The following is a 23,879-nucleotide window of genomic DNA, read 5'->3' as shown; positions in this document are numbered from 1 at the left end:
TCAGCCATGCTTTTTGGTCAGCTGCTGCTCTTTGCCCCGTCCTTCTCTGCTGCTCACTGTCGTTTTGCTTCACCCCTTGTTGTTTGGCTTTTGGAATACCAAAAAAAATTCGGGTTTTTCCCAGGATCAAGTCAGTGTCTGGGCCTTTTCTTATTTCATTTGGGGGCCTTTAAACTTTTTCTCCCAGGTCCCAAAAACCAGTGATCACCCCGGTGAAGAGGAAAAATGCCTGGAACTAGTGCTCATTTGGTGTTTAAAAGGGTTGGCTTGAGAAATTTTAAAATCGTATCTACACATTAAAAAGGCCTTTCTGGAAAAAAATAAAAGGACCCCACAGTACTAGGAAAAGGGGCTCCCCCGGGCACACTTTTCAGTCATTCCATCTTCAAAAAGTTTTTTTTCTTCATTTAAAGGGGGGTACATGCAATATATTGTGCATGTCTATACTTTATTTTCCTTCTCTTTGTGTGGAGGAAAAAGTATTTTATGGTAAAATTTTTTTTTTACTTTTTGGGGTTCAATTAAATTTTATTTTCCCTTTTCTTATGGGGGAAAATTATTTAAAACCCATCATTCGCAAAAAATGACCTCTTGCGTTAAAATGTTGGGTCCTTTTTTATTGGGAGTTTTGGCTTTTATAAGGAGCTAAAATTAAAATTCCAGATCACTACATTTTTGTATCATGAAGCCTTAACAGTTTTGTCCCAAAGTAGTTTCTCCTTGGCTGCTGTCTGCACAGTTTAGGGTTGGTATAACACACCTAAAATCAGCTTATATCTTTTACAAAATTCTACCCAGCCTATATATCTATTTTTATACAGTCATTGAAGTTTTCTCTATTTTTATAAGTGTGAAAACCTAATTATTATAATAAAAACTAAGCATGAAGCCACTGGGTCATACAAAGCTGGTGAAAACTTAAGCCTTTGTTTGTTGCATTCACCAGGTATGACCTGACTTTCAAGTTAAAACATATCTCAGTTAGTGCAATAATATTGATCTCTCCTCTCCATGTAGTTAATCGTTACTTATCTTGTTTCTAGTGCTGTGACCATTTTTTATAATATATTTTGATTGATATTGGAAGGAAGGGGTAAGGGAGGTTTTGTAGGCGAGGGGCTTGGACTTCCAGCAGGCGTGCATGAGCGTGTTCGATAGGAGTGAATGGAGACGAATGGTATTTGGGACCTGACAATCTGTTGGAGTGTGAGCAGGGTAATATTTAGTGAAGGGATTCAGGGAAACCTGTTATTTTTATATAGCCGGATATTAGTGGTTTGGAGGGATATGTTGTGTATCTTTATACGTATATTCTTCTAAACTGTTGTATTCTGAGCACCTCTGCAAAAACAGTGATTATGTGTGAGTGAGGTGAAAGTGTTGATTGATGATGAAAGTATTTTCTTTTTGGGGATTTTCTTTCTTTTTGGGTCACCCTGCCTCGGTGGGAGACGGCCGACTTGTTGAAAAAAAAAAAAAAATTTTTACTTCACTCTCATAGTAATTGTTATTACTAAAATTTGTAATGCCATAATTGCTTCTTTTATTATATCTCACCTCTTACTTTCCTTTCAGTTAAAAGCCTCTTCAGCTGAATTAGTTAAGGTTGCTACCCTTGCCTTGGATATATGCATCCCAATGCTTGGCATACATGCCTTTCCTGGTGTATAAGAGGTCCCACTTATCAGTGAATGATTCTGCAACATCATAGTGGTACTTGTCTAGCCAGCAGTTAATACCCAAAGGCCTAGAAAACCATTTATTACAAACTTCTCTTTGATTACAAAAAGCTTCACATGACAGGAATCCCTCCTGTCATCCTAATTATATCGCAACTGAAAAGTAAGGATGTTTGGGAGGGAAAATATCAAGAGTGAACTTGTACACAAAGTTTGGCTATACTTCAGTATGTATAATAATAATAGTAATAATATAATATCTTTATTTACTACAAGTACATGTACATGGTATACAGTCCTAGCTGACAACAGTGGCATACTACTATATAAAAAGCACCTTGTTATGCTCAGCATGTCGGGCAAATTAGGTCAGTGTTCCAGGATGCGACCCACACCAGTCGACTAACACTTAGGTACCCATTTTACTGATGGGGAACGTAGGCAACAGGTGGAAAGAAACATGCCTAGTGTTTCTACTCTTGCAGGAACTTTAATTCATTGTATGTTCACATTTTTTGCTCTTATTGTATTTGAATAAGAGATTTGATTGGTTTATTCTAGTCTACAATTACATACTTTCTCAGTTACATTTTTTTTTTTTAATATTCTCTTCTTACATTTTATGCATAATTACTTATGAGCTGTAGCTCATAGTTCACTTTTAAATATTGTCATCTGATGAGTAATAACTGAATCATGTGCTTGTCTTTGATCCCATATGTAGCATCTTCCACTTTTTATTGAAGCTTAATATGTAAAATGTGTTCTGTAGATCATTTGGTTGGTTTTAATCTGTCCTGTTGTTATGAACATGTCTGTGAGAGAGATTACCTAATTTTTAATACAGTGGACCCCCGGTTAACGATATTTTTTCACTCCAGAAGTATGTTCAGGTGCCAGTACTGACCGAATTTGTTCCCATAAGGAATATTGTGAAGTAGATTAGTCCATTTCAGACCCCCAAACATACACGTACAAACGCACTTACATAAATACACTTACATAATTGGTCGCATTCGGAGGTGATCGTTATGCGGGGGTCCACTGTGCCTCTTTATAGCTGCAGCTACAAGTTTGTAGTGTCCTGTCTTCAGACCATTTGATATTGGTTAAATTTGTAGTGATTGCATTAGTTACAACCTTCTTTGGTATCCAGTTATTGTTTTACCAACTCTTCTCGGTTTACAACTGTGGCCTTGGGTGCGTGTGTGTGTATAAATCTGTAATGAAGGGAAAGTAGGGTAGGGGTCATCCTGGGAAAGGATGGAGGGAGGGGGTAAAGGAGGTTTTGTGAGCAAGAGACATAGACATAAAACAGGTATGTGTGAGCACGTTAGATAGGTGTAAGTGGAGACAAATGGTTTTTGGGATTTGACAAGCTGCCGGAATGTGAGCAAGGTAATATTTTGTGAAGGGATTCAGGGAATCCAGATAGTCAAACTTGAGTCCTGAAGGTGGAAAGTACAGGAGGGGTATGGGATATTTACTGTTTAGAGGGACATCTAAACTGTTGTATCTGCATGCCTCAAGTAAGACAGTGATAGTGTAAATGATGGTGATAGTGTTTCTTTTTCAGGTCACCCTGCCTCAGTGAGAGATACCCAGCGAGTTAAAAAAAAAATTATATGTATATATATAAATCTAAATAGTGTATATGTATGTTTAATATACATGTGATTGTTATGGAAGGTGTGGCAAGTACTGCTACTAAATGATTATTCTACATATTAAGTGTTTATAATCAATAAATTGTGTAAGTTTGGAATAAGAGAAGCAGGTCACTTTAAAGTGACAACACTTGTTTACCTCTCACTGTACATTTTATAGTTGTTACTCCAGAATAATGAAATACATGTTTTATGTTTGACCTCTTAAAATTTATTGCCTTTTGAATTTAAAACAATATAGCATATTTAACAGTGATCAGAGAAATTTGATTTGCATCAATAACTGCACTGTGATTGGCATATTATGAATCATTCATAAGTTGTCAGAACAGAATTTGAAAGAACAAGTATACAATTATATAAAATGAGAGATAGCACCAGAGAACGAGACTATAGCTATGGTAAGAGGACACCATTTGTAGAGTACAGTAAACCTTTATTTGAAAATGACATTTCACTCATATGGCATTTTTGAAGCTCTCCCCTCAAAGGAGATACTGTAATACTGATGAGGTGCTCTAGGTTCAAGGACATTGACAAGTATATTTTCCAACATTTAGCTAGTCTCTCACAGAATTGACTGTTCTTCAGCAGCCTCTCATGTTTGCAAGAATTTTACAGAAACAGAAAATACTGAATCTTTTCACTGAGCAAATGATGTGGGTGAGACATTAACTTGTATCCTGGATATTTTTGTCTTTTCAGTTTGAGCTGTTAATTGCTTGATAATTAGCAAAAAAAAAATTTGAGAAATTGTGAAATGAGACTGACACTGACATCAGCCTTAACAGTACCAACACATTTTTATATTCATCAAAGAGTGTCTGATTTGTTTGTGCATAATTTTTTAATTTCTTGATATAATAGCACTTTTTTTTCATTTGCATTCCCTTCATGGGAAGAGAGGGGGCTTCTTGGAATGATGAAGGGCTCTTTATCCAGGGAATTAGACCTCTTGTGTTCTTGGATCAAATCTATATTCCCCTTCCCCCTTCCTTCCCTTTCCATTTGCGGATATTGGCTGTTTGGAGTGACATCTAAACTTTCATACCTGGGCACCTCTGAAAAGACAGTAATTATGTATGAATGATGGTGGAAGTGTTTCGTTTTTGGGTCACCCTGCCTCGGTGGGAGATGGCCGACATGTTAAAAAAAAAAATCCACCTTGTGAATTTTAACTCCTAGATAGAGAGAACAGGGATGGTTATTCCTCCCATGACACTGAGGATCTCAGCAGTAGTGTTGTTTGCTTTTGGAATTGGATTGTCTGGATGTGTCCAGGGCCCTGGTTGGTTGCTTCACATTTTCTTGGATGATGAGAATATTTCTGGAGGCTGGTTGTCGGTTCCGGATGGCGGTCAGAGGGGTACAGTTTAAGTTGCTGCCCACCCACCTTTCTTGTTGGCTCAGCCTAGCTCAGTTAATTAACCGGGTAGCTCGGCAGATGTGATTGCTACCCGGTTGCGGTTTACGGGCATGATGGGTAGGGTTTTTACCCGGGGAGTTCCACCCTGCATCCCTTTTCTTGCGGTGCGGGAAGTCCTCTTGGGGCGGAGGGGGAGTTTTCGGGCCCCTTTCCCTTTTCCCCCTGGAACTATCCCCCCCGGCCCCCCCTTTTTATTTTTTTTTTTTTATTTTTTTTTTCTTTTTCTTTTTCTTTAAAAAAAAAAGAAAAAAGTAACTCTTAGGGCCCCTAGCCCCAGAACCCCCCCGGGGGCCCCCCTTCTTGATCCCATTTTTCCCCGTTCACCCCCTCTCTTTGGACCACTTTTTGGGCCTCCTCATGCCTCTGTACCCTTTTCCCGGTGCTTTTTCCTCACCCCCCTTCATTCTGGGCCTCCCCAAAAACTCCTTGATTTTCTGCCCTTCGCTCCCTCTGACTTTTTTCCCGGCCTCTCCCCCCTAGGTCCGGAAATTTTTAAATTTGGGCCCGTTCCCGTGGGAACCAACTCTGGTCCACCCTAACGACAGCGCCCTTACCTGCTGATGATACCCCCACCTTCCTTTTCCCTTCTCAAAAAAAGTCGACCCGCCCCTTCCCTCCTTTCCCCCGCTCCATTTTCCCAGACTGCACAATGGACTAAATTCTTCCCCTTTAGGCCCACCTCTCTGCCTATCTTTCTGACCCCAGTTTTCCCTTAAGGGCACTCCTCCCATGTTGGAAAAGATATTTCTTTTCATGCTTTTAAACCCCCGTCGGCCTTTTCGTCACCTTCAGAATGCTACCCAGGCTCATGAGTTTTCCCGTTTTTCCCCCATCCCCCGATCTTTCCTGTAACTTTAAAATTTCCCCCCCAATTTCCCTTGTAGTGGAAATCATTCCCCCATCCCATAGTTCAAAAAAATTTTGAATGGGCACTGACTTTTCTTAACCCAGCTGGAACTCCAAGATCTCCCAATCCCCCAAGGGTGCCTTTTTTCTTCCTGCCCGAGGGGACGATCCCCTAGCAATGGGCTCGTTTCTTTTGACCCGTAAACTCCCATCCCTCAGTTTATGTCCCGGGACATGGTTCCCAAGTTAAAAAGGTGATCCTACATTTAACGTTAAAAGAAATTTTCCCGTTTTGGGCCCTCCAGCAAATATTGCAGATTTTCCCGAATCGCCCTGTGGGGGGAATCCCATTCTACCCGTTTTTGAATCGACCCCCCTCTTCCCCTTAATTGCCCCAGGGGCTCACCCGGGTACTCCCCGGGTTTAAAGGTCTCTTAAGGGGCCCGGAAATCCTTCCCCTAAAAGGGAAAAAGGGGCCCCTTTATCCCCAGGTTTCTCATCCCCCGCCTCCAAGGAGACTACAGTTTTTCTTATTCCCGTGTTAAAAGCGCCCCCCATTTCCCTGGTACCCCCATCTTCTGCACCCACCTTGTGGTTACCTCTCCCTTTGTCCCCCTTAGCTAATTTTTTTCCTTCCTGGGCCCCGGGCGCCCCTACTTAAATTCTCAGTCTGATCTTCCTTTTTCCCGTTTTTCTCTCCCCACAAGCCTCAGAAAGCGGGAGATTTTGTATGACACCCCTCCCAATAAATCCTCTACTTCTAAAAAAGTAAAAAAAGGGCCCTTTAAACACCTCCTCCCATTTTTCCCACCCCCTCAACCCCTTCCCTGTCTCTGTACCTGGTTCTCCCCCTCCCTGGCTCTGTTCAAGTGAGGTTCCCCCCCTCCCCCCCCCTCGTCTGCCTTCCCCCCCTTTTCCCCTCCCAAGTTTCTTCCTCTTTAGCCACCTCCCCCGGTTTCTGCCTCTTCTGTCCCCCTTTGGGCCCTTCCCCCCGGGTCCCTCCCCCCTTCCGTCCCCTCCTTGGTACAGTCCCCCTTTTCAGTTCCCAAACTTTACTCATCCCCCCTCCACCATTTCCAATTTGTCTCCCCCTACGCGTCTCTGAATTCCCGAAACACTTGAAGCAATCTCTGAATATTTGCAGGAAAACCATCAATGGACACCAATCCCCCCTCCCGGTCCTTCTCTCCCCCTCCCACTCCATCTAAAATCCCTTTCTTCCGGCCCCGTTCCCTTACTTGAACGTTTTCCCCTGCCTCCGCTGGGACTTTTCTTTCCCCCCTAGTCCCTGGAACCCACCCTGGGATTTTAGGTATCTTTATCATTCCAATCATGGCCTATTTTCATGGAATATAAGCGGCCTCCCCCGGGGAATGGGGTGAGCTTCAGATGTTTTCTCTCCCGTTTTCCCTTTGGTGTTTGTTTCAGGAAACCCAAATTACACTCTGCTGTTATCTCTCCCCTCTCCTATAATTTATTTTTATTCTTTCCCGAAACCTTTTTTCCCGATGGGACCTTTAATGAAGTGCCCTTCTTCTCCCGGGACTGATATTCCGTTTTCCATCAGCTTTTGTTCTGCCAGCGCCCCTTACACAGCAACCCCTATCCCCAAAAAAGGGGGGTATCGCTCTGTTCTTTTTGTCTCTCTCCCTGGGCATCATCCCATTCGGATATTGCCTCTCGTTTTAAAACATTCCACCCCGATTCTTTACTTGGGGGATTTTTAAAGCCCCCATTTCCCCTGGGGGGGTTTTCCTTGATTCCGGGATTCAGTTAGGCCTTTTTTGCCCCCCACCCCCCCCATTTTTAAAAACCCGGGACTCCACCCCTTTTTATTTGGTTTTACCCCTCTCTCTTGCATCGATCTCTCAGTCTCTCTTCCTCCGCCTTTTTAGACTTTTGGTCCCTTTTTTTGGACTTACATGACAGGTCATTTCCCAATCTTTTTACTTCCCCCCTTTATTTCCATTTGCATCCCCCGCTGGAATTTGATCAAACAAATTGGAACCTTTAATCACCTAACTGTTTTAAAGAGGGTTTTTTCCCGTCCTCCCCTGATGAGCTTTACACCTCTTCGTCCTCGTTTTTTTCAAAAGCGGGTTCCGTTTATACCCAAACTTGGCGGGGATTCTCAAAAAACGTTGCCCGGTTAAACTCCCTCTTTGTTTTTTCAAGTCGGCCCTTTAAAAAACGCTGCATGGGGGGCGATTCAATAGAACCACGGGGGCTTCCCTTTAATTTTTAAAAAGAGCGTCGTCCTTTGCCCGTGTCATCCGTGGCGAAAGGGGCCCCCTTTTTGGGGTTGTTCCACCATCACCCCTGCTTTCTGAGTGCAGTCTGGAAAAAAAAAAAAACGGGTGGTAAATATTCTCCCGACCCCGGTCCCGTTTTTCGGTTTCGGTGTTATTTAACAAACCCACTAGATGTTGCCAATGGTTTGGGGAAACATCTTCCCTATTTTTCAGGACTCCATCAAACCCCCATTTCTTTCCTCAAAAATCTGCCGAAGTTAGCACCCGGACTTTTCTTCTCTCAGAAAAAAAACATTTTAAAAGTGCCCCCTTTTTTAAATTCCCGGGAATTTAGGCAACACCCCAAACCGTCGCCGGCCCCTGGGGCCCCGGGGACTTCCCTATTTTGCCCAAACATTTAAAATCCCTCGGGCCCCTTTCAGTCCCAATTTGCCTTTTCAAATTTTTTGGGCAAGGGTTCTTACAGCTGTGGAAATCCCCCCTTTTTCTCCCCCTTTTCCTTAAAAAGGGCCTCTGGGCCTTAAGGCCCCCACTATGGGCCCCTTTCTTCCCGTGCAGTTTGCAAAGTGATGGAGCGCCCCAAATAAATGAGCCCTTTAGGGGGTATTTAGAGGCCCCACAACAGTCTCCCACCTTTTCCCAAAATTCTTTCGTGAGGGTTCTCCGCCCTTTTTCGGCTTGGATCCGTATGTTCGTAAGCCTTTTTTGAATAAACTGGGTTTTTGGGGGCCATTTTTTTGAAGAGGAACCAACTTGGGGGAAAAAGGCCCCCCCCATTTGGGGGGTTTTCCGTAAAAATTTAACCCCCTTTTAAAAATTTTTAATGGGTTTTATTTTGGGGTTAAAAACCCCCGGTTTAAGGGAAGGGTCCCCGGGGATTTTTCCCCCTTTTTTTTGTTTTAAGATACCATGATGTTGCAGTCCCCGGGCCAAGTTGTGAAAGACGGGAAAAATTTTAAAACCATCTGTCTTCCCCTTGCCAAAACACTAAAACATCAAAATATCTTGTTCGAAAAACATCAAATGTTTTCCCCTTCTACAACTCCCCATCAAGGGAAAAGGAAACCCCCACGGGGAAAATAAACCACCCAGTGATATCCCAAAGTCTTTCATCTCTTTCCTGGGGGCCTTTGCCCAGGTCTCCCTTTTTTTTCTTCAAAACTCTCAACCACGGTGTTGAAACACCCCCCCCAAGGCTGAGGACTAAATTACCTCATCTTTTTTATTGGTTCTTCTTTTTTCAAGTATGTAAAATTTGTTTTAAAAGCAAACTTTTAAACTTTTTACAATAAAATAACCGGGTGTTTTTGGCCGGTGTTCTTAACCCCTTTCCCCAATTTGAAGGGCCCATTGGCTTGGTTTGTTTTGGGACCTGGCCGTATTGAATCACCAGAAAGAATACTAGGTGGGGGTTTTACCTGGAGGGGTTCGGGGTCACCCCCCCGCGGCCCCGATCGGGCCAAGGCCCAGGGTGGATGGGGTCTGACCCAACCAGGCTTTTATTGCTAGGCTGCCGCCCAACCCAGCTCCGAACTACAGCCCGGCTGGTCGGTCCGATTTTGGGCCCCGGCCGGTCCTGTTAAAAACCCAGCCGGGGGTCTGTTGGTAATTTCCCCCTTATGTATGCTGGGAGGCAGTTGAACAGTTTTGGCCCCTTTGCCCATGTTGCCTTTTAAATGTGCTACCCCTAAAGGGAAAGGGTTTCCCCCTTGATGTTGGTGAGGGCTCTTGTTTTGGGGGTTTGATCTGTGCCCCAGTTCCCAATTAAGCCTAAAATGCCTTCCACACCCCCCAGGCGCTATTCCCCCCGGGTTTTTTCCCCTTTTTTAAAAATAATTTAATTTAAAACCCCCCTTTTTTTTTTTTGGGGGGTTTTTCCTTTTTTTTGTTTTTTGGGTTTTTTTTTTGTTTTTTGGGTTTTCAAAAATTTTAAAATTTCCCCCCCCCCCCCCCCAAAATTTAAAGGGTTTTTTTTTTGGGGGGGCCCTTTTTTGGGGGGGTTTCCCCAAAGGGGGAAATTTCCCCTTTAAAAATTTTTTTTTAAAAAACCCCCAAAAAATTTTTTTCCCCGGGGATTCCCAAAAAGGCCCGGGGGGGGGAAAAGGGGGCCCCCCCCGGGCCCCCCCAAAAAAAAAAAAAAAAAAACCGGGAAAATTTTTTTAAAAAAAAAAAAAACCCCCAATTTTTTTTTGGGTTCCTTTTAAAATTTTTTATTTTTTTGGGGTTTTTTTTAAAAAATTTTTAAAAAATTTTTTTCTTTTTTTGGGGTTTTTTTTTTTTATTTGGGTTTTTTTTTTCCCCTTTTTTTAAAAATTTTCCCCCCCCGGGGGTTTTTTTTTAAAAATTTTTTTTTTCCCGGAGCCCCCTTTTTTTTTTCCCCCGGGGCCCGGGGGGGGTGGGGAAAAAAAAAGGGGGCCCCCCTTTTTTTTTCCCCCCCCAGAGGGGGGGCCCCCCCCCCCTTCCCCCCCCCCCCCCCCTCCCCCCCTTTTTTTTTTTCCCCCTTTTTAAAAATTTTTTCCAATTTCCCCCTTTTTTTTAAAAGCAAAACCCTTTTTTTGGGGCCCCTTTTCCGGGGGGGGGGGTTTACAAATTTTTTTTTTTTCCAGGAAGGGGGAGGTTTTTGGGGGCGGGGTTTTTCCCCCCCAATTTTTTTTGGGGGGGTTTTTTTGGAATTTTTAAAGGGGGGGCCCCCCCCCCTTTTTTTGGGGGGTTTTTGGGGGGGTTTTTTTTTTTTTTTGGGGGGGGGAAAAAGTCCCCCCCCCCCTTTTTTTTTTTTTTTTTTTTGGGGGGGGGTTTTTTCCCCCAAATTTTTAAAAAACCCCCTTTTTTTTTTTTTTTTTTTTCCTTTTTTTTTTTTCAAAAACCCCCTTTTTTTTAAAAAAGGGGGGGTTTCCCCGGGGTAAAAAGGGGGGGGGCCCCCCCCTTTTTTTTTTTTAAAATTTTTTTAATTTTTTTTTGGGGGGGGAAAAAGGGAAAAATTTTTAAAAAAAAATTTTTTTTTTTTTTTTAAAAAAATTTCCTTTTTTTGGGGGTTTTCCCCCAAAAAATTTTTAAAAAAAAAAAAATTAAAGGAAAAAATGGTTTCCCCCCCCCTTTTTTCCCCAAAAAACCCCCTTTTTTTTGGGGCCCTTTAAAAAACCCCCTTTTTTTTTAAATTTTTCTGCCCCAAAAAAAGGGTTTTTTTTTTAAAAAAAAATTTTTTTTTTTAAAAAAAAGGGGTTTTTTTTTGGGGGGGGTATTTCCCCCCCAAAAAAAAAATTTTTTTTTTTTAAAAAAAAATTTTTTTTTTTTTTTTTTTCCCCCCCTTTTTTAAAAAAAAAAAAAAGTCCCAAAAAAAAAAAAAATTTAAAAAACCCCCCAAAAAAATTTGGGAAAAAAAGGGGATAAGGGGTTTGGGAAAACTTTGTCAAAAGATGAATTATGAAATACTGCACTACGTGATACTGCCAAAGAAATGTAAAAAGAAATGGTTAACACATTACAATATATACTTGTTCCTAATTCACAATTTATTCTCAAAAATGTAATTTATGAAATGACTACTGTAACTGTTTAATTTTATTACTGATATTGCTTTAACTCCTTACTTGGAGAACTACAAATTTTTGTTAAATAAAAGGAACATAAAAAGAAAGAGCCAATACAGAATTTGTTACATATTAATGATAGATTTAAATATTCCAAGATTGGCAGTTAACACAATGTTGTATATCCATGAAAACTAAAGAAAAAAAAAAGGATATCCAATACATTCTATTAGGATATCCTAAAGAAGAAAGGACTGCCTTAATCCAAGGCCTTAAATATTGATGCGAGTAGCTGTGGACAACATAAATGATGACATATCCAGCCTATCCAACCACAAAGTTGAGCCCATGCATCATGGATTACAAATACATATCATTGTACACCTGCTATTGCAGCCATAAGTGGTAGCCTAACAATCAGATGAATAGTTACAGTAACACATTACCTGCTTTATTTACAATATCAAAATTTCAAAGTGGTAAATGGTACAAGATCTTTGTACTGTACATCTTTTCATTATAGTACTTTTCTATGGCAACATTCCTTTTCTATAAGCTACACCCATGAATATACATTAACAGTTGCAGGTGCTAAACAGGAAATTATTCTTTAGAGGGGGTAGTGGTCTTGCAGAATCTTGAAGTCATCCCTTCATTCACAACATTCAGAAGTAACAAAATGTCATAATGGGAATACGACGGTATCTATCTTTCATCTTTTGGCCTGGGAAGCCAAATATTAAAACAAAAAATCTATTGCAGCCATTATGACGTATAGTTTCTCCCGAATTTGCCATCTCAGTATTGCTTGCAAACCTGTGAAGATAATGAGATATTGTATAGCAATTACTGCACATGACAATGCTTTGTTTTCAATGAGTGACAAAAACAAACTAAAAATGTTGATTATGGTGTCTTAATATTTCTAATTTTTAAAAAAATACCTGGTCTATCCTTTTATGAGACACTGAAGAGGCATTTTTATCTAAAAAATGAACAACAACAATTCTAAAGATGAGCTACAAATACAATATGTTTAAAATGTTTTCAGAGTATTGGACATGCCATCTTAGGTGACAGAGGAAATGGTGAAGTCTTGAAGAGGGGAGGTGGCAAGAGGATGGAAGGAGGAAGGTAGCAGAGTGGGGTGAGGAAGGAAGGTAGAAGAATGGGATGAGGGAGGTGGAGGATTTATAACTGGAGAAGCACCATGACCATATATTATTTAGCATTCTTGACAAAATATAAATACAACACACAAGAACCAAGATAAAATTAAACAATAAAAACTACTAACCTGAATAAAACAAACATCACAAATAATAACACACCAAGTTAAAACAACCAGCGTCAGTTAAAACAGCAAAAAATAATCATGAAGAATTTAATAAGGTGAATAACAATAATATAATCATTTTAAGGCTAAATCCGTATGGGCTATACAGTACTGCACGTAGAGATGTGCGAGGGTGGGAATGTGTAAAAGTTAGGGCAGGACGGTGTACAAATGGTAGGGATTAGTGCACACAAGGGCTAGTGCAAGAGTAAAATTTAAATCACAGCTGGTGCAATATGTTAGTTCCCACTGAAAAGTTGAAGTCTGTGCCAAAGGAGGGACTTTCAACAAGGTTGGAGTGTTAAGGTGTTAAAGACATCAGAAGTGTGCCCTGCATGTCCAATGATAGACAAGAAATCTATTAAGCTATGGTGAAGTTACAGTATGACCTGACAGTCCCAATGGAGCAGTGTGGTCATTTCTCCGTGTGGTATCTTCAAGCAAGACGTGTGTCTCCAATTCATAAGTGTGAGAATGCATTTCCCAAACCTGATAGCAGTGGGAAGATGACCAGAAGTCTAAACATGACTTGATAGAAAACAATTCTGGCTAATGTTGTTGTGGAAAACTGGGAAGTTGTGATTAACTGGCTGAGTCTGTTTGTTCACCGCTTGAACATCCAAGGACACAAAAAGAAAAGAAAGTTAAAAATACTACATAACTAAAGTTGTCTATTGAAGGAAATGGGATGAGGTAAATCTAATGTCTGTATAGCTTGTAACACATTTTGGGAGTCTGAACCAATTATGAATGATAAGGCAGATATGACCACAGTGTATGATAGCTGTGAGTGACATATAACTTGTCAAAATATTGGCCAATCTGAGTAAAACAAAATACGAATTAGTCTTTCCAGAAAAACTGCTGCATTACCAACACTGAATAATAGTGGTGAAGTGAGAAGAGGTAGGGAAGGAAGGCAGCAGGAAGAGGGGGACAAGTGGCAGGGTTTGGAGAGGTAATTGGAGCTCTGGGAATGAAAGGTGAAGAAGGGGTTGGGGGAGAGTAAGGTGGCAACTACCAAGACGGATAGGCATAAGGTTCTCTATCCACATATGGATTATCTTTTTTTACAATTTATAAAAAAAATGCCTAAGATAAAGGCACACTAAACACCTGCTTGTGTGTGTAGCCAATATCTATAATAATTCCTAGCACTTCAATTCTGCTTGTAAGCACTGTCTTTTTTTTACTTCCTCTCTCAGAGACATTATATAAAAGCAATAGAAATTAGAAATAAGTGAAACAATAATCAGTGATGATATTCAAGGTAAGTGTGGGAAGAGATGTCAACCCATTGTCCATTATGGCTGCCATAAAAGAAAAAGATTTTTCCTTGGTGCTTCCAATTCTCACTGGGTTTACTTTGGTACTGTCAGTAGCAACTATTACTGTATTATTAAGATACATTTATATATATATTTTTTTTGGCAATTTATACATGGGAAGGGGTTACCAGCCCCTTGCTCCTGGCATTTCAGTTGCCTCCTACGACATGCATGACTTACAGATGAATCGTTTTCCACTTCCCCATGGAGATAAGAGGAAATAAAGAACAAGAACTTAAGAAAATAGAAGAAAACCCAGATGGGTGTGTAAATATATATGCTTGTCCATGTACATGTAGTGTGACCTAAGTGTATCCTGCAGGTTTATGAGACAAAAAGAAGACACCAGTAATCCTACCATCATAAAAAAATATAGGTTTCCATTTCTCTCACACTTGGCAGGATGGTAGTACCTCCCTGGGTGGTTGCTGTCCACCAATCTACTACCAAGGACATTTATAACTTCTTTCAACAAACCGGTCGTATTCCACCGAGGCAGGGTGGCCCAGAAGGAAAAATTAAAATTTCTCCTTTTAAATTTAGTAATATATAAAGGAGAAGGGGTTACTAACCCCTTGCTCCTAGCATTTAAGTCGCCTCTCATGACACACATGGCTTATGGAGGAAGAATTCTGGTCCACTTTCCCATGGAGATATGTGAAAATAAACAGGAACAAACAAGAAAATAAAAAGAAAACCCAAAGGGGTTTGTATATATGTGCTTGTACATGCATGTGTAGTGTGACCTAAGTGTAAGCAGAATTAGCAAGATGTACCTGAAACCTTGCACGTTTATGAGTGTTACGCACCCCTCCTTTATGCTCCATTTATACAAAAATAAAAAGGCCTGGTTAAAATAAGTTCTGTAATAATACATTGCGAACCACTTTAATACTAGCTAGATAAAGTAGGTTCGACTGTATATTATCGGGTATGGTATAAATCATAAAAGGTTCTCTCGAGCAAGGTTGTACTCAATAAGATGTCTGTTATTCATTAAGGATTATTGTATTATAATAGTTCAGTTAATACAAATGTGTAACCACTACTGTAGGGACCGAATGGTGGTTCCAGAATTGATGCCACGCGTCGCCTTCTGACCGAGATGACATCAGACCATGGAGTATTTGAGCAAGTCAGTCGGCTCCTAGTTCTGACTCTGATCGGGTCTTCAACCCAGAGCTCTTAGCTCAATCTAGAACTTTAAATCAAGTCCATTGTCTTGCCTTTGCTATTAATTTCCTAAGTCTGGTAATTTATTTCACTTATGAAAGACAACTATTCTGTTACCCCAGACCTCTCTAGAAACGTTGAATGGTGGGGACTAGTAGATTCTCAATTCCCACTTTGACTATTCATTGAAATTATTATATTATACTTGGTTAATAAGAATTTGAACATAAGATTATTTTCCTCGTTGTACAGCATTATTCCATTTATAATTGTAAATGGTTATTCTAATTCACTAACCAGATACCAATAAAACTTAATGATTGGTAATAAATAAAACTAACTTGAAATTGGAGAAATAATTATACCCCTATTGTTACGGTAAAGAATAAGTCGTAACAATGAGACAGAAAACAAGACACCAGCAATCCTACAATGACGTAAAACAATTACAGGTTTCTGTTTCACACTACTCACTTGGCAGGAGGTAGCACCTCCCTGGGTGGTTGCTTTCTACCAATCTACTACCTAGGACATTTCCACCTTTTTTTTTTTCTTCAAGTCTGCCATCTCCCACCAAGGCAGGGTGACCCAAAAAAGAAAAAAAAATCACCAAAAAGAAAATACTTTCATCATCATTCAACACTTTCACCTCACTCATACATAATCACTGTTTTTGCAGAGGCCCCCAGATAAGGAAAAATGTAAATCAGATTAATCCATTTCAGACCCTCAAAAAAAACTTAAAAAAGCACTTACATAAATATATTTACATAATTGTTTGAGCTTTGAACTGTTCGTATCCCGAGGTACCAATGTATATATAAAGATATACAGTGGACCCCCACCTTTCAGCGGCCGTAACTTTCGTGAAATCTGACTTTCGGCAACTTTTTTCAACAAAATATAGTCTCGTGGTTCATGATTCGGCAACCATCTGGTATGCGTCAGAGAGGCATCCCAGCGTTAGTGCTCACACAAAGCCAGTCTCCTGCACCATTCACACTCAGTGTACCATTGTTTATCAGCGAGTGACCATCACCGCACGGGTTCATACGATACATTTCATAATAATCCATTGTTTTTTGTGCTTGCAACTGCTAAATAAGCCACCATGGGCTGAAAGAGAGCTCCTAGTGCCAGGCCTTTGGTAAAGAAGGAAAGAAACTATAGAATTCAAGAAAAAACTTGTAGCAAAGTACAAAAGTGGAGGAGGAAGAGAGAGAGGAGAATGTGCCTTCTTCAGTGATTCTATGATATGTACGATACTAAAGCTGCAGGTATCGCTAAAGGCTATAGTACCAGCCAGCGATAAAGTGTAGCATTAACAGTGTAGCAAGTAAGTTAAGCAATTAAGTGATAGAAAAACAGCACAAAACTCTTTAACCCTTTATCGTGTTTGGCCGGAAAAATTCGGTATTAATTACGTGTTTTGGGGGCGTGTCATACTCCGTGGCCCGCGCGGCCAGCTTCCCGTTCTTTAGTTCCAACCAATCACAAGCCTTCCCTGAGTCTCCTCAGCTAAGTACAGTTCGCCTCTGCCGCCTTCCCATTGGTTGAGAGATCAAAATATAAACAATGGTGGCTTGGCTCTGCCCACACACGCATTTTTCCCTCCACCCTTACTAATCTACTCTTGGATTATACATTCTACAATGTCGGTAAGTACTGATTGTTGTGTTTAGTGCTTACATGAATAGTTTAGGCATATTTTGATATATACCTAAAGTCCGTGTGAAGCATAATATGAGTGTAGCATGCAGTTGAAAAAAGTGCAAACATTTTATACCGAATTATTTCGGTCTTGCACGAGTTTCCGGGAATGTCCAATTTTAGTCAAATAAATATTTATAAAAAAATTTCAATTGCATATATGAACTCTGTAGTGGTTTGGATCTATACAGGAGGTTTCTATTGTCCTTCCAGATCAATGAGAAGTTGTTTTATGGGGAGCAGTCCACCAGCAGGTCGAGGTATGTCTGCGTTTCTGAAGAGAGTGACTCAGAAGCAGAGGTAGATGAACCAGAATTGCTGGATAGTGGTGATGAATACTTGCCACCGGATGCACAGGTGTCAAGTGATGATGAGGAGGAAGAAAGGCCAGCCAAAAAACAGAAATTAGTGAAGAAAAAGTAAGGTATTACGATTGCAACTATTGCAGCCACTCGAAGAAATTGGTCACATCCTCATTCCAGTGTTCTGTATGCAAAGTAAATCTGGATAAAGAGTGACAGAAATTGCTTCAGCGACTACCATACCATCAATTAGCAATATAGAATAATTGGTCATCCAAATGAATCTCAGGAATATAGGGATTGAAAGTTGCATCCCTTTGCAATTTGTCATTGTTGAGATTTGCTTCCTTTTTATATTTTTGTAACAATTAAAAAATGTTTTGATTCAAGTTCCATTTATGTTTTTTATATTGTCTGTTTGTATATTAAATTTAAAAAATTGTTTTGGTGTGTTTTATTAACAATTGCAAGTTTTGCAACATAAAATTTTTTAATCACTTCGTCGGGCGCAGCCGGATATTTTCGGTCTCCGGAGATTAGCAATTGCTCGAAAACTAACCATCAGAAATCAATTTATATGGGATCATTGAACTTGTATTGAGTTACTCTATCCACCATAGGGAGTTCAGTTCGAATTTCAAATTTTCGGACCCCTTGCGCGATGAAGGGTTAATGATGTTGGAGGTGTATAGGGCCAATGAACATACACAGCCCTGCAATCTTCCACCACCCTAAACCTCTGCCAGTGTTGTAAATATTTCTTACTAATAAATTACGTACAATGTTTCAGTGTGAATAGTGTTGGTGGCTTCTGCTTTATCCTCAACTACCACTAACATGTATGGCTTCTCTCATTGGCCCTTATAAACCCACCACTACCAACACTTACTCCTCACATAAGTTATGACATATTTTATTCATTCTAGAGTATATGTTTTTTTATTATTATTATTATCACACTGGCCGATTCCCACCAAGGCAGGGTGGCCCGAAAAAGAAAAACTTTCACCATCATTCACTCCATCACTGTCTTGCCAGAAGGGTGCTTTACACTACAGTTTTTAAACTGCAACATTAACACCCCTCCTTCAGAGTGCAGGCACTGTACTTCCCATCTCCAGGACTCAAGTCCGGTATATATCATGTTGTTAAATTAGAAACATGTGCAACTCTTGGGTATCTTTATTGAGGAAACGTTTCGCCACACAGTGGCTTCATCAGTCCACACAAAGGATGAACTTGAAGAACAGGAGGAGAATGAGGTAATCAGTCCCTCAACCTTGAGTCGATGTGGTCAATCCATCAATCTTGAATATAATACCTACTTCCACATTGGACAAATGTGACACCACCTACGACTGCTGCACCTCTCCTGCCATACGGTTTATAAGCTGCTTCTCCGCTCATAGGCCGTATTCTATTCAAGATTGATGGATTGACCACATCGACTCAAGGTTGAGGGACTGATTACCTCATTCTCCTCTTGTTCAAGTTTATCCTTTGTATGGACTGATGAAGCCACTGTGTGGCAAAACGTTTCCACAATAAAGATACCCAAGAGTTGCACATGTGTCTAATTTAACAACGTGTCGGTTCTTTGAACCATTCATCTACAGTATATATATCATGTTTCTATGTTATTAATATTGTTTATTACGTCATATTAGATGGATTATGATAGATAAACAAGCCGTAGAGATGATGGTAGTGTCATATTGAAGCATAATAAACTCGCTTCCCTCTCCCCTCCTACCTGTCTGCCATACACCAAGAAGAGTCTTCAATAAAGGTAAGTGTGATGTTAAATGTTCATTTATCCATTTTATCAGTGCTATATATTCATTTGTCATTGTTCTCTGTATGTAAATCTATATTTAATCTTTAAAAAAAAATACTTTTTTTAAATACTTTTGAGGGTCTGAAACAGATTTCCATTATTTCTTATGGGGAAAATGGTTTCACCGTTGTGAATTTCGCCATTCAGCAGACTCTGGAATGGATTAATCACGAAACTCGGGGGTCCACTGTATAACATATCCCTCAACACTGCCAGTACTCAAGTCCGGCTATAAAAAAACAACCGATTTCCCTGAATCCCTTCACTAAATATTACGCTGCTCACACTCCAACAGCTCATCAAGGCCCAAAAACAATTTGTCTCCATTCACTCCTATCTAACACGCTCACCCACGCTTGCTGGAAGTCCAAGCCCCTTGCCAACAAAACCTCTTTTACCCCTTCCCTCCAACCTTTTCGAGGACGACCCCTACCCCGCCTTCCTTACCCTACAGATTTATATGCTCTCCATGTCATTCTACTTTGATCCATTCTCTCTAAATGATCAAACCACATCAACAACCCCTCTTCAGCCCTCTGACTAATACTTTTATTAACTTGACACCTTCTAATTTCCACACTGCAAATTTTCTGCATAATATTTACACCACACATTGCCCTTAGACAGGACATTTCCACTGCCTCCAACCACCTCCTCGTTGCAGCATTTACAACTCAAGCTTCACACCCATATAAGAGAGTTGGTACGACTAAACTTTCGTGCATTCCCTTTTTGCCTCCACAGATAACTTTTTTTTCTCTCCATGTATACCTCAACGCACCACTCACCTTTTTTCCTTCATCAATTCTAAGGTTAACCTCATCATTCACAAAACCATCCGCTGACACACCAACTCCCAAATATCTGAAAACATTCACTTCTTCCAAACTCCCTCTCTCCAATGTGATATCCAATTTTTCTTTATCCAAATCATTTGATACCCTCATCACCTTACTCTCATCTATGCTTACTTTCAACTTTCTACCTTTACACATCCTCCCAAATTCATCCACTAACCTTTGCAACTTTTGTTTAGAATCTCCCATAAGCACAGTATCATCAGCAAAAAGTAACTGTGTCAACTCCTATTTTGTATTTGATTCCCCGTAATTTAATCCCACCCCCCTCCCGAACACCCTAGCATTTACTTCTTTTACAACCCCATCTATAAATATATTAAACAACCATGGTGACATTACACATCCCTGTCTAAGACCTACTTTTATCGGGAAGTATTCTCCCTCTCTTCTATACATCCTAAGCTGAGCCGCACTATCCTCAAAAAAAACTCTTTACAGCATTTAGTAACTTACTACCTATTCCATATACTTGCAACATCTGCCACATTGCTGCCCTATCCACTACCATATGCCTTTTCCAAATCCATAAATGCAATGAAAACTTCCCTACCTTTACCTAAATACTGTTCACATATATGCTTTAATGTAAACACTTTATCTACACATCCCCTACCCACTCTAATGCCTCCTTGCTCATCTGAAATCCTACTCTCTGTCTTACCTCTAATTCTTTCAATAATAACCCTACCACACACTTTTCCTGGCATACTCAGTAAACTTATTCCCCTATATTTTTACAATCTGTTTTGTCCCCCTTCCCTTTATATAAAGGAACTATATATGCTCTCTGCCAATCCCTAGATACCTTCCCCTCTTTCATACATTTATTAGCCCTTAAACTGTCCAAACGTAGATCTACGTTAGCATGCGTACCGCTCCGACCTTCATTTTCTCCATAAGAAAGCATGTAAAAAAAATGTAGATCTATGTTCGGACAGTTTAACCCTTTCAGGGTCAGCAGGCCGTCTCCTAAACTTGTTCTCAGGGTTGGAAAATTTTTTGGGAAAAAAAAAAAAAAAAAAAAAAAAAAAAAAAAAAAAAAAAAAAAACTTACGAAATGATAGAGAATCTATTCCTGATCATAATGACACCAAAAGTATGAAATTTGATGGAAAACTTATGGAATTATGCTCTCGCAAAGTTAGCGGTCTCGACGATGTTTACGCATCGGCGATTTCGCCCAATTCCGATGTACCAGTCGACAAAAATCATAACTATTTCGCTAGAACTCCATTTTTTCTATCGAATGAGTACATAAAAGCACCCATTTGCCAATTTCCACTATCCAGTAAAGTGGTCCGAAATTGGCAATTTTGCCAATTCCACACAAATTTCAAAAGATGACAATTTCCAAACAGGGCCCAGAATAAACAAGACAGACATTCCTGGCACTAAAATAACATTTCCTCTGTTCATTAGTCATGTCCCCAGCCCTCTCTTACATTTCTTTTGCTTTCCAGTTTTAATTTTTATTCACAAAAAATAGAAGATTTACTGTTGTGCAGACTACTGCATTAGTGTCGAAATGGTATAGATATTATCATCGCACTTGTGAAAGAATATTAGACCCACCAGTTGACGTGTATTGGACACATGGCTTGATTTATTTACTTCTGAACTGTGGCAAAAATCGAATATTTCTGCTACTCTGAGCTCAATTTCAAGGTATTTTCATTGTAAAACCAATCAAAATCATCTCAATTCCCATAAAAGGTCTTCCATTCTATAAAACGAGACCAGGTGTGAGGGAAAAGTTCAATAGATAGGAGTAGCGAGGGAGTATATAGTAACAATAGTTTCATTGCCGGCTACTTGTTTAGGTAGGGTAAGTCAAGCTCCCGCTATTCCCGCCCTTTCTCCCCCACCCCTAAAGTGATAGTTTGATTGTCAGCTGCTTGTTAAGGTAAGGTCAGTCTAGCTCTTGCTATCCCTTCCCCTCCTCCTCCCCCCCCCCCGAAAGGCGATGTGTGGGGCTCTGGTCAAACAGTAAATCACTCGACTCACAGCTCCCAACACTACTCTTGGATGACAGAGAGGGTCACCTGTCAATCAACGAGAAGAACTAATGGTGAAGGACTAACGTCCTGAGACGTCCCCATTTTGGATTTAATTACCTGTGCACCTGTATGAAATTGCAGGACGTAACCCCACATCATTGCAGCGGTAAAGAACCTGCTTTCCTGTCATCGGGATAGAATACTCATGGCGATACTCTGTGAAGAACTAGCCGGTGGTGGTCACCAACACCTGCGACCCCCCCCCATCAGCAACGGCTAAGATTTCAACAACACGAAGTGTCACCAACACCAGACACCCCAATATATATATTAGCGTTGAGTTCAAATGTTATTTTATTCATTTCATTTTTCATTTTTCTTTCAAATAGGATGTACCTGTCATGTTTTATTGTTTTATGTTTGCTTTAATAAATAATAAAGTGTTTATCTTTGTTAATTATTTCATTTTCTATTCATTAATTTTCCTGAGGAGGAGCCAGCTTTGGTAATACTGTCTTAAGTTATTACAGAGCTGAGTAAGCCTTCACACCAGGAAAACTACAATACAACCATAAATAGCATACGAAAATACACTGCAAAGCCGCTGTTTTAAACCAAAAACAGGGTCGGAGTTTTTTTTTTCTCATGCACTGTGTGCTGCAGGATTTTTTTTATACTGTGCACAATGACCACACAGATCCATTCTTTCATATGTAGGCCTACCAACTTTCTCTCACTAGATTTGAAGGCGCGAGAATTTATGCGTACTAGTACGGCACCAACCCTGGTGTGCAAGCCGTATTGGTAGGGCACCAACCCTGAAAGGGTTAAGGGTTAAACAAAAATACCAACCACTCCAACACTATATCCCCCCCTCCCCCCCGCTTTTAACATTTCTGTCATGATTCTGTCAGTTCCAGTTGCTTTACCCCCTTTCATTGTACGTAATGCCTCACACACCTCCCCCATACTCATATCCTGCTCTTCTTCACACCTAAAACATGTTATACCTCCCTGACCAGTGCATAAAATTACCGCCTACCTTTCTTCGTCGACATTCAAAAGTTCCTCAAAATATTCCCGCCATCTACCCAATACCTCCAGCTCCCCATCTACTAACTCCCCTACTCTGTTTTTAACTGACAAATCAATTCGTTCCCTAGGTTTCCTCAACTTGTTTACCTCACTCCAAAATTGTTTCTTATTTCCATCAAAATTTCTTGACAGTGCCCATCCCACTATCATCTGCTCTCCTTTTGCACTCTCTCACCACTCTCTTTACCTTTCTTTTACTCTTCAAATACTCTGCTCTTCTTTTAACCCTTTCAAGGTTGGTGCTGTACTAGTACGACTTGCACGCCAGGGTTGGTGCCGTGCTAGTGTGCGCATAAATTCTAGCGCCTTCAAATCTAGCAAGAGAAAGCAGGTAGGCCTACATATAAATGAATGGGTCTATGTGGTCAGTGTGCACAGTATAAAAAAAAAAATCCTGCAGCGCACAGTGCATAATGAGAAAAAAAAAAACTCCGACCATGTTTTTGCTTTAAAACAGCAAATTTGCAGTGTATTTTCGTATGCTATTTATGGTTGTATTCTAGCTTTCCTGTTCTCATTTTATAGAATGGAAGACATATTACAGAAATTGAGATGATTTTGATTGGTTTCACAATGAAAAGTACCTTGAAATTGAGCTCAGAGTAGAAGAAATGTTCGATTTTTGCCAAAGTTCAAAAGTAAACAAATCATGTCACGCGTCCAATACACGTCAACTGGCTAGTAATATTCTTTCACAAGTGCGCTGATATTATTTATACCATTTCTACACTAATGCAGTAGTCTGCATAACAGTAAATCTTCTATTTTTTTGTGAGAATAAAAATTCGAAGTGGAAAGCAAAAGAAATGTAAGAGAGGTCTGGGGACCTGACTAATGACGAGAG

The 23,879-nt window shown here is 40.2% G+C and overlaps 1 protein-coding gene across 2 annotated transcripts in view; it reads right to left on the bottom strand.

The window, feature by feature from the left end:
• Nucleotides 1-11,490: 11,490 nt before the first annotated feature.
• Nucleotides 11,491-23,879, bottom strand: part of LOC128705558 (uncharacterized protein DR_0269) — a 152,948-nt gene continuing 140,559 nt past the window's right edge. Inside the window, exon 8 of one of the 2 annotated variants that reach the window (XM_070092241.1) lies at nucleotides 11,491-12,213. Coding sequence is in view for 1 of the 2 variants with exons in the window: in XM_070092246.1 (XP_069948347.1) it covers nucleotides 12,063-12,213 (151 nt within the window). In the remaining variant the exon portion in view is untranslated. The remainder of the gene's footprint in view (nucleotides 12,214-23,879) is intronic. The other variant, XM_070092246.1, reaches the window with a different exon arrangement.

This window comes from Cherax quadricarinatus, chromosome 3 (genome assembly GCF_038502225.1).
Source record: "Cherax quadricarinatus isolate ZL_2023a chromosome 3, ASM3850222v1, whole genome shotgun sequence".
Lineage (NCBI taxonomy): Eukaryota > Metazoa > Arthropoda > Malacostraca > Decapoda > Parastacidae > Cherax > Cherax quadricarinatus.
This window is presented reverse-complemented; position numbering and strand designations above follow the sequence as displayed.